This window comes from Mytilus californianus, unplaced genomic scaffold (genome assembly GCF_021869535.1).
Source record: "Mytilus californianus isolate M0D057914Y unplaced genomic scaffold, xbMytCali1.0.p SCAF_1, whole genome shotgun sequence".
Lineage (NCBI taxonomy): Eukaryota > Metazoa > Mollusca > Bivalvia > Mytilida > Mytilidae > Mytilus > Mytilus californianus.
Genome location: NW_026262581.1, coordinates 138,502,991 through 138,522,578, shown reverse-complemented (window position 1 = coordinate 138,522,578; position 19,588 = coordinate 138,502,991). Strand labels below are relative to the sequence as shown.

Below are 19,588 nucleotides of genomic sequence, written 5' to 3'. Positions count from 1 at the left end.
AAAAAAAGAAAAGATAATTGAATATTTAACCAACCTAAATTTTCATTAGCCAAACATGCTTGATCAATAGATCAAACAACTGATTACTACTCAACTAAAATCTTCTCATCCTACTCTGCCTGTGAAATAAAAGTCATGGTTATAAAACAATTATTCTGTAGGTATCCCTACTGTTACTATTGGATCCAACTACTACTCCGTAAACTACGGAAATACAGCAACCATTGTATGCAATGTTGTTGCTACACCAACAGAAACAAGTATTTCGTGGCAGAAAATACAAAATGGTATACCGTCAACAATAGTTATATCAGGGCGATACCAGGGTGGTACCGTATCTTCACCAAATTTGATTATCACTGGTGCGGAAAATACAGATGAGGCATTCTACATATGTTCTGCTTCTAACAATTTAGGAACTGGACAAAGTTCTCAGACATACCTCGATGTTCAAGGATGTAAGTATCAGAAAGTAGACAATATCCTTCATATCAATGTGGTGCATAGCAATATAAATAGCAATGCAATATATCATTAAACAATGTTCAACTTTACCACCTCATGCAGATTTAAACACAAAATGTACTGTTTACGTTCATCATCCTCTAGCAACTGATAACGTCTCATCATAGAAGACTATAATACAATTGCCTGACAAAGGTCAATGGCTTTGATTAAAGTAAATTTGAAAAATGGTAAATGTTATTCTTTTATCAACAATTTTACTCTTTATAGCTGTTCCCTTCGTATAGATCAAATGTCGTCTACAAAATCTTACCTTTTACAGCTGTTCCTTCCGTACAGATATTATCCAACTATTACTCAGTGGAAATTGGTCTTTCTGTCACGCTCCAGTGCACCGTGACAGCTAATCCATCTCATACAAGTGTGACATGGAATAAGATAGTAAATGGACAGCAAACTAATATAGGATCAAACATCAGATATTCAGGAGGAAGTACTAATACGCCTTCTCTGACCATTTCTAACGCAATTGACACAGACGAAGGGTATTACATATGTACCGCAGCAAATGCAGTGGGCACAGGTCAAAGTTCACAGACATATTTAGACGTTACAGGAAGTGAGTTTTTCATATTTGCTTCTTCTTCTTCCATCTGATGTGGTTTTTTTGGGGGGATTTTTTTTCTATAAGACAAACTATTGGGATCAAATTTTGGTTTTATACACGTATCTATAACTGATTTGCAAAATTGACGTTAAAGAAGATAAACCACGTTTATATGTTAGTTCACTAGTTGTGTGAACTTATCTTATCTTATTTTATCCCTGTTCAGGTATATTAACAGTCACTGTACCACAGTCATCATATAGTGTAAATTATGGGCAGTCAGTACAGTTGATATGTACTGTTTCTGGAACCCCTGTAGTACAAAATGTGTACTGGCAAAAGATCACAAATAGCATTCAAACAAATATCAACTCTAACACTAACTCGAACAAATATTCTGGATCAACAACAGGAACCCCATCTCTAACCATTCTGAATGCTGGCAGTAATGACATAGGATCCTACACATGTTACGCTACAAACTCTGTTGGAACTGGACAAAGTCAACAAACTCAGCTCTCTGTAGTTGGCAGTAAGTTTGTCTTAACCTTTTAATGATACGCAAATGTCGCCTACCTTTTTAAATTGTGTCAATGAACGTCTTAACATATGATGTGTAATCGCTTTAAACTCATTAATTTATAAAGCTTGTCATAAAAAGAATCAGTGGGACCTATTTTCATTTTATGTATACTAGTAAATAATTTAATTATTCAACAAGTTTATATATGGTTTATAGATCCGTAAAACCATGGCCAAAAACGAAAAGACGAACACAATTCTAAAAAAACTATGTAGAAACTCAATAATGCGCAACATAAATCCCACTATAAACCAGAGGTGATCTCATCTACCCCGGAATAGTTGGCCGATCCTGCTTCAAATGTGGCACCGGGCGAGTTGTTCTTGATAGGTAAACATCATTAGTTCAATCGGAAATTTAGAATGTGCATGTTAAATCTTTTGTAGATGTACCCTCAGTAACAGTCGGACAAGGCTATACTGTTGTTCTTGGAAATTCTATTACTTTGACATGTACTATACTTGCAACCCCGTCAGCCACCAGTGTTCAATGGAATAGAATAACAAATAATGTACCTGTTGCAATAAACGTAGCCAGCAACCCAAATAAATATTCAGGTGCTACTGTCAGTACCCCATCTTTGACAATTTCTAACTCTGTTGAGGGCGATGAAGGATACTATACCTGTCAAGCAACAAACTCCGTCGGAACAGGAACCAGTACCCAGACCTTCTTAAACGTACAAGGAAGTAAGTATATGTATTATTTCCACGCTATTTTACGGTACAAATGGTGTAGTTTGTATTACTAATTTAAAAGCAACAATAGATATTTGGAAATATTTCCTTTTGGAATTCGTTCATTTAAAAGCAAACACGTTTGATGATGATGATGATGATGATGATGATGATGATGAGAAGGAGGAGGAGTCTTTTTTATATGTTTTTTTATGCAAACAAAAGCCAAAAACAATTTATATCAAGGAAAGTACTAATTATACTGAGCCAAACCTTTCAGTTTGTTGATAGTAATCGGAAATCATACAATATCTCCTTATTCTTATATTGCATAAGGTCAATTCCGAATAACGTTCCGAATAACGTTCTGAAATAATTAACGAAATCACACTAATTCCGCTTGAAGGTTGCTATTTTAAATTCTACAATATTTGTCGAACTAGCTTTTCAAAGATAAATTATCAAAATCCACGCATCTATTTGGGAACGTTATGATGCATAGCACTTCTGACATTAAAGCATTTTAAAGGAGATCGGTATATATATCATTTTTCGTGATTAACCATGACCGAGACAGAAAACCACCGTATCCAGCAGTCACACAACAATTCGGTTTACATATTTAAAGAACGGGAAACGCTTTTACGTTACTTTCATTATTTATTCGATTCATTTATGTACTAGCAATATTTTCCTTTGTATATACCCCGCATTATAAAGCGGAGTGTATATTAAGTGATAGTGGAGATTGTGTTTTCGCTCGTCCGTCCGTCTTTCGTCTGTCGTTTCGTCATTTTTCTCACTTTTGTATCCGCAACTGCACTTGACAGAATATTGTAAGCTTTTACAATATCTTATTCATTCATGTATTCTTGAAGAACATTTTCAGGGGTTTGGCCTACCGCAGGATTAACATTGCCCTTTCCATCACTTTATTTTAAGAGAATATTAATCGTGTATTCCCAACTCTTATTAACTCCTAATTACAACTAATTGAAACTCCCTCTCGATCTCAACCATATATTGTTATTGTGCACCTCCTTTTTGATTCTTTATTTAAATCATTTTTGTTGTTTCGCGTACCAATGCACAGACTTTGCTATTGGTTGTTTTGTGAGTAACCAGATTGTATTCGCAAGTTCTCCTAACCCCCTTATTTCAATTTATTGTAACTTTCTCACAATTTTAACAATATTGCGCTATTGTGCATTTCCTTTTATTAATTTTTTGTCCGAAATCATGTTTAGGTTCTCTGTTATCAAAGAATGGACTTTCTTTTTGCTTTATTTAGAGGTTACTTATTTTGTATTTGCAACTTGGTCCAATTTTTATAAACCCATACTTACAGTTTATTGACATTTTCTCACATTCTTTATCATATAATGCTATGTTGCCCCTTTCACATGGTTTTTATCAGAATCTAGCTAAGAGTCATGACAAAGGGTTTTCCTTTGCAAATCCCGGACCTTGCAAAGGGCGTGGATATCATTTGTGAGCTTTGCTTGCAGTATCTGTAGTTTTTTGTTATTTTACTCGCTTATAATATTATATTTCTTTGATTTCATCAATGTATGATGACCTTTTTCTTAAAAACACGATACCTCATTATCATACGCAAAGCTTTCTCCTTCGAATTTGGTTTCATTATTCCTTTGACATTTTGATCTCGGTAAAGCGTTAACTTTGAAATCTTAAACATAAGTTATTCTCTACATGGTGACTTATTATTCACGTATTCATTTATCTACCCTTAAAGCAATACCAGTGGTTACCATTCCCCAATCGCAGTATAGTGTAAATGTTGGTTCATCCGTTACCATGGTTTGTACCATATCAGCCAATCCTGTTCATACATCAGCTTTTTGGCATAAAGTTGTGAATGGAGTAGCAACAAATATCAATCTTTCTCAGACGAGTAAATACTCAGGATCTACTACAACATCACCATCTTTGACTGTTCTTAATGCTGTCGTTGCTGATGAAGGATATTACACATGTAGTGCACAGAATAGTGTCGGCACAGGTACCAGTTCACAGACATTTCTGGGTGTATCGGGAAGTAAGTGAAGTTTATCCTTAATGAACAGAAAAATATGATGCCAATACTAGAAGAACATTTAAAATTAGAACATTGGTTTAGCATATCTGAAAACAATTTAGATTTATATTGTCATTATGAATGTTATATTAAAACTCATATATGTAGGGAAAAATGATTGACTTATACCAGTCAGAAATTAACACTGAACCATGCGAGCCCATGATTTATAAACATATATTCAATTACCTTTGTACTAAACTAAATTTGAAATAGGTACTAGTAACAACTATTAAAATACAGACGAGTAACCAGATAATAGATTTTTGTCAGTACGTCTAGCGTTTGTGCATTCGTTCCTTGTGCATCCAATGTTTGTCCTTTTGATCTGGGTACAATCGATGTTAATCTATTCGATCATGATATATCCATTGTTGGTCAATTTTATCCTGATATAACAATCGTTTGTCAATTCGATCCTAATACAACCAACGTTGTCCTTTTGGTCCTGATAAAACCAATGTTTGTTCTTTCGATACAAATAAAACCAAGGTTTGTTCTTTTGATCTTAATACAACTAACGTGTGTCTATTTGATTCCGATACAACCAACAGTTGTCGATTCGATCCTGATACAACCATCGGTTGCACATCCAATATTAATGAAAAAAAGTTTGTCCATTTGATTCTTATATAGACAACGTTTGTTAATGCAATGCAATTAAAGTTTGTCCTTTAAATCCTGACACAACCAACCTTTTCACATTCGACTCGGATACAACCAACCTTTTTTACCTTTCGAAACTGATACAATCAACGTTTTTTCATTCGATTCTGACATTACTAAGGTTTTTCCAATTCGATCACGATACAACAAACGTTTTTTTTTCGTCGATCCTGACCCAACCAACGTTTGTCCATTCGATTCGGACACAACCAATGTTTGTACATTCTTTTCTGATACAACCAACGTTTGTCCAATCAATTCTAATAAAATCAACGTTTGTACCTTCTTTTATGATACAACCAACAGACATAATCAATGTTTGTAAAATGTTTCTGATACAACCAACGTGTGTCATATCGATGCTGATACAATCAACGTGTGTACCTTTGTTTATAATACAACCAACGTTTGTTCAATCAATTCTGATACAACTAACGTTTGTCATTTTGATTCCGATACAACCAACTTTTGTCTTTGCAATCCTGAAAAACTTATGTTGGTCCATTCAAACTTTACACAAGTAATATTTGTCCCTTTTGATCTGTTTTAGGTGTTCCTGTAGTAACAGTACTATCAACCAGTTACTCTATCAATGTCGGAAATTCCATCACATTACAGTGTACTGTAAATGCCAATCCAACAGCTTCTAGTGTCACATGGCAGCGTAACATCAATAACGTAGCAACGAATATTGACATGTCCATCGGTCGTTACAGCGGAAGTTCTGTTGGGTCACCGTCTCTTGTCATAAGTAATACTGTCATATCAGACGAGGGGTTCTATATCTGTACAGCTACTAATAATGTTGGATCTGGACAAAGTCAACAAACGTTTTTAGATGTCATTGGAAGTAAGTGAAAGCATATGATAAATACGTCTTTTGTCTATAGTCTAGGATTATAAATCGTAATTCTATGTTGTGTGGACAATTCATTTATCTATCAGGTTTAGCTAGCTATAAAACCAGATTAAATCTACCATTTTCTACATTAAGAAATACCTGTACCAAGTGAGAAATATGACAGTGGTTTGATGTGTTTGAGCTTTTGTATTTGCAATTTCACAAAGGACTTTTCGTTTTGAATTTAAAAAGAACATGCATTTTTTTTAGGTATTCCGACTGTCACTGTACCACAATCTACATACGGCGTCAACAGAGGATCATCCGTTACACTACAATGTACCTATACTGCTAACCCAGCAGCTACCAGTGTTATTTGGGAAAGGACTGTAGCTAACCAGGTCACAACAATATCTACAGCCAGCAATAAATATGATGGTTCTACCACACAGTCACCATCTTTGTTAATAAATAACACTGATGAATCAGACGAGGCCAATTATGTTTGTAAAGTAACAAACAGTGTAGGAACTGGAATCAGCTCCTCTACATTCCTTGATGTTTTAGGCAGTAAGTACGATATTAAGTGACTATATACATGACAATACTGTTCACATTTAATAAGTTATAAAATATAAACATGTGATATCACCTATTTGCATGTGCCTAGACTGATTTCTATCTTGTCCATTTTAGACTCAAAGTTTAAAAAGCGACACACCTTAAATATCTTTGAGCTTAACCTAATCAAAATAAGTTAGCCAGATATCATTTCTGTCACTAAAACGGATAGAAAATTATATTTTTTGTTTGAGCAATGATATTTGTTGAATTTTAAAATAACATAAAAAGCATCACCGTATAGATAACAAAAAGTTGACTCTATGTATAAATAAAGGTGTTATACCGCTGTTCAATAGTCATAAATCGATTCAACGAAAACAAATCCGGCTAACAAACTAAAACCGAGGGAAACACATCAACTATAAAGGGGTCACAACGGAACAACAGAAACACTGAACTGCAACAAAAACTGATAGCTACTGACATATTCCTGACCTAGTCTATAAGTGATAAAATTAAATAAACTCGCTATAGAAACCAGTAGTATTAACATTTTGAACGCCAGTCGTGAGTTTAGTATACAAAAGACTCATCAGTGACGCTCAAATAAAAATTAAGTTGGACCCAAAAATTCCGAAAGGATTTGCCAAATACGAATGCTCTAAATTAAACATTTCCTATTAAAACAATTTTACAAAAAGGTACATTTAAAAAAGAATAGCCAAATTTATTTAAGGTAAACTCTCCCTAAGAGAGTTAACCTAACCAAATTTTCTCAACAATTTCTTAATTCATCAATGGGAAATTTCTAAATGCATGTATGTTATAAATCATGTCAGTACTGAATCACTGACTACTAAGCAGATGATACCCTTGAGAACTAATAGTACACCAGCAGTAGTATTGGTATTTCTTTAGTTAGAGACTTTATAAGTTTCGTGCATCCAAAGTTTTTTATTAATTGACCTTAATCAATAACGGTCCAATTTAAGTATTTAACAGACTGAATGTATAAATACGCATAGCCTTTAGAAGCTATTTGACTAAAAGGGAATAGAAAGCATTAAGATAGCAAAATACAAAAGCAACTAAATTTTATCAAAATTTCATTTTCAGTTGTTTTTGTTACTTCTTAATATTCCAAAACCACAGAAGAAAAATATATGTCCATATCTTGCACTGTTAATGAGTTTTAATGATAGTTAGTTTTATAAACAAATGCACGTGTCTGACTGATACAAGATAAGAACATGTGGGCAGTACTTTGTGGTTAATCAATAGAATCATTTGATAGCTTTATGACCACTGACCAGCAATAAAATGACAGTTATGAAAAAGAGTTGGATTAGGGATTTATGGAAAAAAGAAGATGATGAATTCCAAATAAAAATACATTTCTATAATGGAGCTACCACGAGAAAAACCAAAACAACTATTTGTAGATGTAGAGAGAATCAAAATATGAATGTACAGATGTTAAACAAATATAATTGTACAACAATTAATTTTTTGATTGTAATGCTGATGGTTATATTAGAATTTCTTAAAGAAAATGTTTAAATAAGAATTATTGTTGAAAGAAAACACAACTTAAATATTTCATTTTCAAACAACAAAAATGAGAAAATATAACTATGTGAAAAACACCATATGGTCATTGTATACTATTATAATTCAAGAAATCCCCCATAAGAATCCTCTAGACTAACCAACTGATCATTTTGTGTACACATGCAAAACTTACTTTTTGTGAAAATGTTAAAAACAAAATATATTGTTTTGTGTACTAAATGAATAAAATCCATATAAAAAATTAATACAATGTGTAATTAAACTTCTGGGATCCTTCATAGTTGATGTGTATCCAGAAGGGCGGAGTTTTGACCATATCAGTAGCAACTGACTTACAGCAAGGTCAATAATGATATAACTTCTCCCGCCAGATCTGATTTTTGATGCATAGGGTGTGCATTTTCTTTATATATCTGGAATTGCTGAAATAGAATGTTTTCTTACTGGTCAAAACCTAATTGATTTATGATTAAAGTCCAATCCTGAAGTATCCCCAAGATACATGTGTGAATTATATTGAAGTTAATGAGGTACAAGTAGGAAAATCCTTATTTATTCAATTGTGACACATTCATTTGTGTCATGAAAATGTAGTTTTAAATGAAATTAGCACCTAGATGGGTGCCCCTTTATGCCTGATTTTAACACATGTTGTTCCTTGACCAGTTATCTCCAAACCTGTGTTTCAGATTTACATTAACATCAATAGAACAAATTTTATACCCAATTAAATTGAGTGATTTCTTATGAATTGAGGTTGCACACTTCATTGAAGGTTTATGAGAGAATGAAATACAATAGGAAAAATCTGAGACACCGTTTTGGAGGTCAAACTGTGTTGCACAAATATCTATCAAAATTTTTGGGATGCTATTAATAACGAAGAAGCTAATTTTATTCAAGTGTGGACATCACAATATAGCAACTAATTACATAATAAGGAATTATGTAATAATCATGTAATAATGAAATTAACACCATTTAAAAGATTAATCTTTCTTCTTTCTTTTGGTTCCTCATTTATAAATTTTAAAGCTGGATGAAAGAAATTACAACAGCTTAAAGTTTGTTGATTGGGGGGTGACAAAATCTTTGTATTGTTCTACCTTAAAACCATCTATGGTAAACTTTGCCCGAGGGAGGAAGACTCTTGGTTTATCAATAAAGGTATAAGAATTAAGCATAATTGGAATTGATCAACATTTAAAATTTGTTTGTATTCTTCAGACGTTCCAGCTGTGACAACGCCTACAGCAGCATATACCGTAAATGTTGGTGATTCCGTTACCATAACATGTACAGTAACAGCTAATCCACAACACACCACCGTTTACTGGCAGTATATAGCAGGTGGTTCATCAACAAATGTTAACATTGGAGGAAGGTTCAGTGGATCGTCCGTCAGCTCACCATCCCTGATAATATTTAATGCACAGTTATCAGACCAGGGATCATATGTTTGCTATGCTACCAACAGTGTGGGAACGGGGCAGAGTTCACAGGTTGTTCTGGCTGTAACTGGCAGTAAGTGTATATAAATATATGTTTAAATTTTAATAAAAAGCGATCGATTCTATTTCTATTGTTTTAAGCATTACATAGTAATTCAAAATCATCTATTTTGATGTATTTTCTTTAAGGTATTCCTAGTGTAAGTCTTACGCAGACATCCTTTACTGGTAACTATGGAGATACATTTACACTTGGTTGTACTGTATCTGCTAATCCCGCTGTTACCTCTGTTTACTGGCAGAAAGTTACCGGAAGTACAACTGCCACTGTAGACATGTCTAACTCAAGATATACTGGATCATCAGTCAGTACACCATCTCTAACTATAACTAATCTCAATAGTAATGATGCTGGGAATTATATATGTCTCGCCGTTAATTCTGTTGGAACTGGCCAGAGTTTGCAAGGACCTTTAACTGTAATTGGAAGTAAGTTTATATTCGAAAAAGAAAACATTATTTTGGTTTTTGTTTTCAATATTACCATTAGATATGAAACTAAACAAAATAATTCAAAATCAAATCAGAATATGAGTATTACAAAGATAAAGTATTAGTTGTTTCATATGATACGAGGAAAAATATTTTTTTTCCAATGTGCTTGACAACATGTTAAACGTATTATGCATGAACATTATTTATTACATGTTCCAAAAAGGCGAAGTGTTTTAATTGCCAACAATACAAATATATCATCATTTCAGCATATATAATCAGTTACTGCCTCCTTTTACAATTTCAATATACATTGTGCAGCCCTTTATTCTCTCAATCTATTTTATTTTAGACGTTCCTATAGTAACAGTTAGTCAATCAACTTACTCGACAAACATTGGAAATACCATCACACTAGATTGTGTAGTGTCGGCAAACCCTGCTCACACTGCTGTTTACTGGACACGACAGATTACCAATGGCAACACAGTAACTCTAAACCCTGCTTCCTCTGCAAAATATTCCGGATCAACTACACAGTCACCGTCACTGACTATCAGTAATGTAGACACATCTGATGAAGGCAATTATATATGTCATGCAACTAATGCTGTTGGCACAGGTCAAAGCTCACAGACGTTCTTAGATGTTATCGGAAGTAAGTATACAAAGGTATTGATATGGCTGCAGCATCAACTAAGATCAAAGAAGTTAAGTCCAAGTGCACGGTTAAATGAGGAATATGACTAATGCATCTTCTTTTGCTTATTTTGTAAGACCTTACAATGATATTCAGTTGAAATAAAACCAACTATTAGCAACAAGAATGCTTCTGTATATAGATCATTCATAACAGGTTTATCATTTTTTTTTAAACAATGTAACATAGATATAGATGAGCACGATTTCAACCGCATAAGTTTTTTTAGATTATTAATTTTGATAAGCTGTTGATCTAAATGCAATTTTAAGAAATAATGTTTATTTGATTAGAAAGTATAAATATATAATATGTTCTTACAAATAGATATCCCAACTGTTACGGCGTCAATCATCTCCTCTGCCAAAGTTGCAAATCCTGTGACAATTACCTGTACAGTAACAGCAACCCCAGCAGCTACTCAGATAGTCTGGCAGCGATATGTAAGTAATGCCGCCACAACTATGGATATAAGTAGTATCAGATACAGCGGAGGAACGACATCTAACCCGTCTCTCATTATCAACAGTGTACAAGAAGGCGATCAAGGACTGTATTTTTGTCAAGCTTCAAACAGCGTGGGAACAGGAACTAGTAATAATGTCTACCTGACTGTTACTGGAGGTAAATGTTATCATCTTATTTTGATCATTTCAATAGCACTTCTGTATTTCGAGAAAACACTATCACATAACAGAATATTCGAATATAACAGCCCGTGCCATGTAAAAATGACAACAAATATATGGATTACAGGACTTGTTTCGATTCTAGTAGACCAAATACGGTAATTTTTGAAAAGTGAAGCAAAGATAAATGTGTCGTGTGTGTGGCTGTCCTTTTTAAGCCCCGCTTAGATAAAGCAAACAAATTCCAATATATCAATGGCTTGCATGAATTTGTGCTAGATAATTACTTGAAAAACCTTGTGTTATCCTCATAATTCTCAACTGAATTGTTTTCTTGCGTTTGCTACTATTTACCGGTAAATACATAGTTGGTATGTCGTAACTAAGGAGTGAGTCTTCTTGTTGACTTGCTGAAATCCATAATATTGTGAAAAATTCAATAAAAGAGGGTCTGGATGGGGAGTCCTTCAATTCTGCATTCTTTGATTATTATAGTCATTTTCTCTATTTTTTATACATTTATTATGGTATTATCTATTCTTTATATTTTAGCACCTCATAATTCTCTTTTCTTTATTTGTTTTGTCAATTTTTTTATTCTGTATATTGTATGCCCTTTATTTTGCACCGTTTGTGCATTATTCTCTATTCTGAAAACCCCATCCAGACCCGTATGAAATAGAAAATAAAACAACACATACCTAAAAACTCCATTTTAATGCAATATAATTAGACTTTGGAGCGTAAAGGTATCGGATTAACCTTCTCCTTAGGCGTTTTCATTTGTATGACGTCATGTTTCATTGAATTTCGCGGAATTGTTTTTTTTTTTTTTTTTTTTTTTATAATTTTGTACATTTTTCAAGATCTTATACTTTAATTCTTTTGTTATCCATAAGAATAAGAATAACACATCTGTATGGTTTTTTTTTCAATTTCAAATTCAAGACAGCTAAATCGACATAGTGTTTGCACATAAGTTATGATACATGTGGATTTACGTTGGAGGTAAATTGTAAAATCTATTATTAAGTACATCTTTGAGTCTGCGCTAAGTATAGATATATATAGAATTTTATCACGCTGTTGTTTACAAAGCCAAAGAAGCACGTCATCTTAGAATGAGTAATGTTTACTAGCTGATAAATACAGTTTTAAATTTGTAAAATGTATGTTTGTTAGATGCACCTACATCCATTGCTATTAGACCCAGTCCAATAACTGTAAATGAAGGCCAGACTATAACAGCTACATGTACAGCCCAAGGCAGTCCAACGATAACATACACCTGGTTTAAAGGCAATTCCAATACACAGTTGTCCACAGGTTCTGTCCTTCAGATAACATCCTCAACACGAACTGATGCTGGAACGTACCAATGTAGGGCTTCGAACACCTATGGTAATGCTGACGCAACAGTTACAGTAGAGGTTCAGTGTAAGTATCTTTAGATTATTGATTAAAGACAATGCATTTTCAATTATTAAACGATCATCCATGTTTTAATGCTTTGTGTCGATCTGATGAGTAAAGCCCTTTACAGTTTGATTGTTATAGTTTGTTCTTATGTTAAACTGTCAACCACTGTCCTAGGTTAGGGGAGGGTTTGGTGCTAGCTAACTAGTTCAACCCCGCCACATTCTGTATTTTCCTGTCCCAAGTAATGTACAAATACAAATAATTTTATTTACTAATCACAGGGCACGTACAAGGGCAGAATAATTACAGTTTAATTATGACAAAACATACAATACTTAAAATGATTTGAATGATTGAGTTGCTTAAAACATTGAGCATATATACATTTATTAAGGAAAAGAACTGCATAAAATATACTACTGGTGAATAAAACCCAGCAATAAGGATTCCACCTGGAACACAACAATCTCATACCATAATAGAAATATAATAAAGGGGTACAGTTCTGTACATGTGAATATATATGATCTAGTTTTTGTAGAATGTTGCATAGCCAATAAAAAAAAACTGGCAAAACCCGTTCGCTCTATAAAATTATCAAGAAATACATACATAATTCAAAACGGAAAAGAGAAGGTACAAAAACTGGAAGTCCGGGGTTCGATATGTACTCGCTAATTCTTGAACTTAATCACGACGAAATGGAGTGTCATTATCTTGCATATACATAGTTATCATGTTTGATGTATATGCTAGTATAACAAGACTCGGGTTGATACATCATAACTGTGTTTTCTTGTTTATCGTTTTCATTGCACTTGTCGTTGATATTGGACACATACCATGTGCATTAAAAAATATCTAAATATGTTAAGAACTTTCTTCAAAATGACTTTTAAATTATTTCAAATGAAAACAAATATTTGCAATCCCAGATATACCTGATGTAACAATCACACAGCCGTTTCAAGGTTTTCTCGGACAAGCTATTACAATACAGTGCTCCTACGTTTCTAACCCTGGCGCTACCAATGTAATATGGAGTAAAGGAAATCAAGGCATTACTGTTGATGGTAACAAATACGTCGGCGGTAGCTTGTCCAATCCTAGCCTTACTATCACGAATCTGGCTGCTTCTGATCAAGGTTCATACAGATGTTCAGTAGTGAACTCCGTGGGACAAGGATATTCATCATCTGTCACTATTTTGGTTGATACATCAAGTAAGTTACATGCGTCATTATAAAAAATATTTCTAGAATAATTTAGTTATATTCTATGTGATTGTCTGTCATCATCATAATGAGGATGATGTATTTCCTCTTCAAATTTGTAGATGTCTAGTAAGTAATATGGGATATTGTATTGAATAAAAGTTTGACTGATTACATAGACAATTTTATTTTATTAGATGAGTCATTTAGGCTGCCCGTAGATGCAAACAGTTATCATATGAGTTATAGTGATTGTAGATGAAAACATGTTATTGAATCATTAAGAATCGTCGTATATTTAAGTCTAAATCTTGTTTATTATTTCAGTAAGGGATAGTTATTCTGGTGTATTCAGTATGTTAAATAAATTTATAAATTTTGATCCCAGGTTTTCTTAGCTATTTTAACGTTTAGATGAAGTAAATCCAGAAAAATCCATTCAGACACACCAAATCCCTTAAGGATTATTTTGATTTGTTTTTCGCTGGTAAATGACATCGCTTATGATGGACAGTTTTCACCTTAAAGTTTCTTCGGCCTAGTGTATTTTCTTCACATAATGTCTTAAATGTCCGGTGATAAATTTAGAACTCATTAAGAAACTCTACGGACAATTTTTGATTCTTTATTTTCATCATTTCATACAGCTCCTTAAGAATTCATACTCCCTCCGCTTTCAAACGTTTGATTTAGGACAATCCAATCTTGATGAAGGCAATTCTAGAAAATGTTTCGGGTGAACGTCTTTAAGTAGATTTTACTTTCATTGTCACACATTATCACCAAATATGTTTTATCCCGTCTCTTCAAATTAAAGATTTTAGACGAAAATTTGATATTTCGATATTGGCTTTTGACAAATAATTATAAATAATTTTTACAGCTGCACCATCATACATAAGAATAGTACCAGCATGTCTTGTGGTAAATGAAGGTGAAAGTTTCACCCTGACTTGTGAAGCTGATGGTGATCCTGCCCCAACGTTCAACTGGTATCAACATGACGTATTGATACATCAAGGAGCTGTTTTATCCATTTCTAACGCCAACTGGACTATACACGACGGTTTAAATGTGTGTAAAGCTACCAATACCAAGGGAAGCCGGCAGACGTGGGAAAGTGTTAACGTTCAGCGTGAGTTACGTTTTATTTCCGTTAGATAGATATAACTGAGAAAGGTGAAAATAGTCAATTTTTATTAACTAATGTTGCGCAAATTCAATGTTTGAACACTACCCTGTTTTGTTTTTACTTCTAATATGTTAATCTAACATTATGTGTTATAATTGACAGATAAACCAGTGAGCACTGTTACACAGACAAGGATATCACAAATAGTTGGTAGTCCTGTCAGTCTAAGCTGTGACACACGTGCAAACCCATCGGCTACTGAATGGCAATGGTTTTATAATGGTTATTTTCTATCGTCTACCAGCAAGGTGCTTGTTGTTGATATGGATTCAGCTAGTGACGCTGGATCATATACCTGTAGAGCTATGAACGGTGTAGGAACATCATCGGACATTGCATTCAACATTGCTATACTAACAGGGACAGGTAAGTTTTCTTTTTATATACAGGAATGTTTTAACATATACATACTGTTAAATGAACGCATCGCTTTAAACATTCTGTGCGTCCGAAATGTTTTACTAGGTCTACATTTATCAAGAACGGTCATACCCAAAAATTATAATAATAGATAACAAATAACTGAACACGTCAGGAGCTGTAAATCAAAAAGAGACCGGAAAAGAACAGTCAAATCATTCTAAGATTAAATTTGCCTGAATATTATTTTTCTAAATATTTTTTTAATTAATAAACGAAGAATTTAATAAAGGTATGATATAAATTATGTCAGATGCATTGACTAATGAGCTGATGCTATCACACAAATCAATTTTCTAGTTCAACATGTTAACAAGTACACTTTCGTGTATTTTGAAATTTGATGTTTGTATTAACTGTCAACATTTTATGTCACGGTTGATCCGCCGCTACGCATTGCACACTAATAAGCAGGTGTATACTGTTGAATTTCAAACTTTCAAAGAAAAAATTCATTGGATCATTATTTTTTTCCTGATCATTTTTGTACTTTTGACTTGTTAATTCTTACATTATATAACAGCTGCATTATTAATATTATAATATCATTTTTTTTTACAGAAGGGCCAACAGGTAAGCAGAATATGATCGTCTCTTGTCGGACTTTGCCACTCACAACTTGTATCATTATAATTTAGTCCACACTGTAATCAAATGTGATAATGTGTAATAACAATCATGCACTTTCTAATGTCAAATATTATTCGTTATTTGAAACTCATTTATCCTTAATTAAGTAACACGCATGTATTTAATGTCGGTTTGTCTTGGATTTGCCTACTATTATAGTAATTTTGTGTTAAGTTTGAAAACTCATGTGCAGGTATACGAAGGTCTTTTGACTTGTGTGCTGTTGCATCTTTCAAAGACCGCATTAACGCTGAATCTTAAACAAGTTTGAGACAAATTTCATAGCATTTTTAGAATATTGTTATATTTCTAATTACACCTTTCGTTCTTTACCATAAGATATTGCGAGGATTTCTACACCCTCGCAGGTTATTCAAATAATGGAATCAATGTTTAATATCATTTTATTTCTATTCATTTTTCGCTGTTCGAGGAACAATCAAATAAATTTCTATTTTTACTTCTTCATTAACTTATTGTCTTCAACGTTTAAGGATTTTTATGTAACGTCGTACGCAGTAATTATTTTTATTTTGATCTCAGAATTACAGTACACAGCATCCCCTGAATACATATTTAATGTTGAGACGTTATTCCCGTTATTCGTTGGAACTTGAAGAAATCTAAAATATATGTGATAAAATAGCATTTCAGTAGTAGATTCATGTAGTCAATAACATATATTGTTGGAAAATTTTCCTTGATCATGTCTTACGATTAAAATATATGTCCTTAACGTGAACTATCTCAAAGACATGCACGGTGAAATGGGTAATATATTTTTATTGCTGAGGTTCTTACAAAACAATTTATATATTTTCCTGGTAATATATCAGACACTATGTTTAGTTAAAAGAAAGTTTCCTATACAAATTTTTGTTTGTAGTTACTGATCCTGCAGGACCTGCGACTGGAGCATCAATAACTGACACAGCGATGTTATCTACTGGAGAAATAGTCGCAATCCTCTTAGCCATTCTTTTTGTCCTGCTGTTAATAATTGGAATCATTGTATGCTGTTGTTGTCAAGGTTCGTGTTTCTATAATGACCATTTAACCTTATCTAAACGACAATCGGAATCAGCCGTGAAGTTGACATGACTTTATAGTGTGCTCGCCACATGTTTGGCGGAGAGTTTAGTTCAGTTTCTGGACGATGCATACACTTTAATATCTTAACTTGCTCATCCTTTCAAATATAAATATGACGGCTGATCGGTTGGAAGAACTAATAATTTTTCGAGTCAAAATCCAACTCAGTATTCGTAGTTGTACACATCAGGATATATCTAGATGTTATCGTCCTGAACTTGTATTTAACATCGCCCCAGAGGGTTCACGATCAATTAATCAATAAGTTGATAAAACACAACATCAAGGCTTGACGATTCAGTGGCATTTAACTTGATATAAATGTCTTCCCTCAAAATGATAAAACATATGACGCAATCATTTTGAAATCTTAAAACTGATATATTGTTTTTTTTTTCTTAAATTATCTTTTGTAATCGATTGATTGGTGTTTAAAGCCACTTGCAGCACTATTGTGCTATTTCATAGCAGCCAGATTTTATTTGTGGAGTAAGCCTGATTTCCCGGAGACAACAATTGACCGATCTGTAGTAATATATATATATATATGATGAGATGGGGGGTTTACGCAGATGAGACGGCAACATAAAATTCGAAAACAACTCAAAATAAGTCCAAACTAAAGTTTCAACTACCTCAGGCAAAGATTGCCTCAGATGGAATTGGCCATTATCCTTCTAGATCCTTTTTGGTCAAGTGTTCGGTTCTAATGCATTCCTTGGCTTTCAAATATTCAGCTTTGGGCGTTCCTGATGAAGGTACATCCAGACAAGTGCTTTAGACGCATGAACTTTAAGTTCAATTCGAAGTTTAAGTGTTTTTGTTTGTTTTTTTTTTTTCATTTGTCAAGACCTTGTCAATGATTCCAAGTGCAGGTAATAAAATTTAAAACATTGAAAGATTAGCTACCACAGCCACCTAATTGCTAATAATTTCAGAAACATGTGCTACCTTGTGTGGTGGTAAGAAAGAAAGAATTACTCCACAAGACTCACCTAAGAGAGTTGAGATACCTGTGTACTATCGAGAACCTGATGAATCGGTTATCTCACTTCGTAAATTAGAAATACCAACATTTAAGCAGGATGCGTAAGTAAACAAATTCTGTTTTTATAACAGAATGTTACTCATTTTAACATTTGTGGTTTTTAACTAACAGAATAGATTCATTCTTCATTTATAATATTAGTTTTCTCTAAGTATTGAAATAAGAGTGGGTGGTTTGATTTTCAATGAGACATCTATTCATCAGGAATGAAAATAAACAACTATAGGTCATCGTACAAACAATGACAAAAAACCCATACCGTTTAGTAAGCTTGTAAAGCTTTGACAAAATGCAAACCAACTCAACGAAAAACCCATTGACCTAATTTACGATACAGCAATAAACGAAAAAATATATATCATAGACAGAAACCAAAGACTCCGACTAAGTTACAGGCTTCTGACTTCTGAAACGGACATACATAATTTGGCGGAGTTAAACAAGTTTGAGAGCGCTCAATTCTCATTGGACAAGGTGGCACAGCACGATATAAAAACATACTGGACAAATGACTTGTCAGATTGGCACAAACAAACCAAATCAACTAACAAAAACACATGTTTTAATTTGTAGTTTTGTTTTTCTTTCAGAGAACAACCTGTTAAGCATAATGTTTACAGGTAAGTTATAGTTGCTGCTGAAAGTGCTTTGTTGTCAGAATTATTTTTTACATTTTTTAAGTTAATTACTTATTTAGATATCTCCTGTATGTAAAATGAAGTTATATGGTGGATGTCGATAACATTTAAACGACATAAATAAACAAACACATCTAGAGGTAAACATACATTAACAATATGTTAATCTCTTAACAATAGAAAATACATTCTAGATTCATTAACTAGTGAAAATGACCGGAAAAAAAATTGCTGCATCTTTGACATCAAAACCGATGTAATAAACCAATATTTCGATTAAACTGCATTTTAGGTAAACATTTAAAACGAAATCATAAAAAAATTGCAGAAAATATTTTTTAAAGTATCTTCAGTCTAGTGATTTTATATCAGGTCCAGTTTACCATAAACTACCCTGGCAGGACAAATTAAATTTAGTATCGATATATTTTTGTATATTACTGGATTTTTGGGACAAAAAATGGAAAAAAGGCATTTATGACCACAAATTTCTGAATAGACATTTTTTTAAGTTGGGTCAATGAATTTTCAACAAAAATTATCATTGTTTGTATTAGTTCTATTGATTATATTAAAACAGAACTTCA

At 33.2% G+C, this 19,588-nt stretch overlaps 1 protein-coding gene across 1 annotated transcript in view; it reads left to right on the top strand.

Annotated features, from left to right (window-relative positions):
• LOC127736691 (hemicentin-1-like) overlaps positions 1–19,588 on the top strand; it is a 100,284-nt gene that overhangs the window by 65,688 nt on the left and 15,008 nt on the right. Inside the window, exons 13-27 of the mRNA XM_052247273.1 lie at positions 4,089–4,391; positions 5,647–5,946; positions 6,208–6,507; positions 9,301–9,597; positions 9,714–10,013; positions 10,372–10,677; positions 11,047–11,343; positions 12,531–12,785; positions 13,703–13,990; positions 14,865–15,116; positions 15,276–15,539; positions 16,155–16,166; positions 17,110–17,253; positions 18,254–18,404; positions 18,954–18,983. Of these exons, the coding sequence (XP_052103233.1) occupies positions 4,089–4,391; positions 5,647–5,946; positions 6,208–6,507; positions 9,301–9,597; positions 9,714–10,013; positions 10,372–10,677; positions 11,047–11,343; positions 12,531–12,785; positions 13,703–13,990; positions 14,865–15,116; positions 15,276–15,539; positions 16,155–16,166; positions 17,110–17,253; positions 18,254–18,404; positions 18,954–18,983 (3,499 nt within the window). The remainder of the gene's footprint in view (positions 1–4,088; positions 4,392–5,646; positions 5,947–6,207; positions 6,508–9,300; positions 9,598–9,713; positions 10,014–10,371; positions 10,678–11,046; positions 11,344–12,530; positions 12,786–13,702; positions 13,991–14,864; positions 15,117–15,275; positions 15,540–16,154; positions 16,167–17,109; positions 17,254–18,253; positions 18,405–18,953; positions 18,984–19,588) is intronic.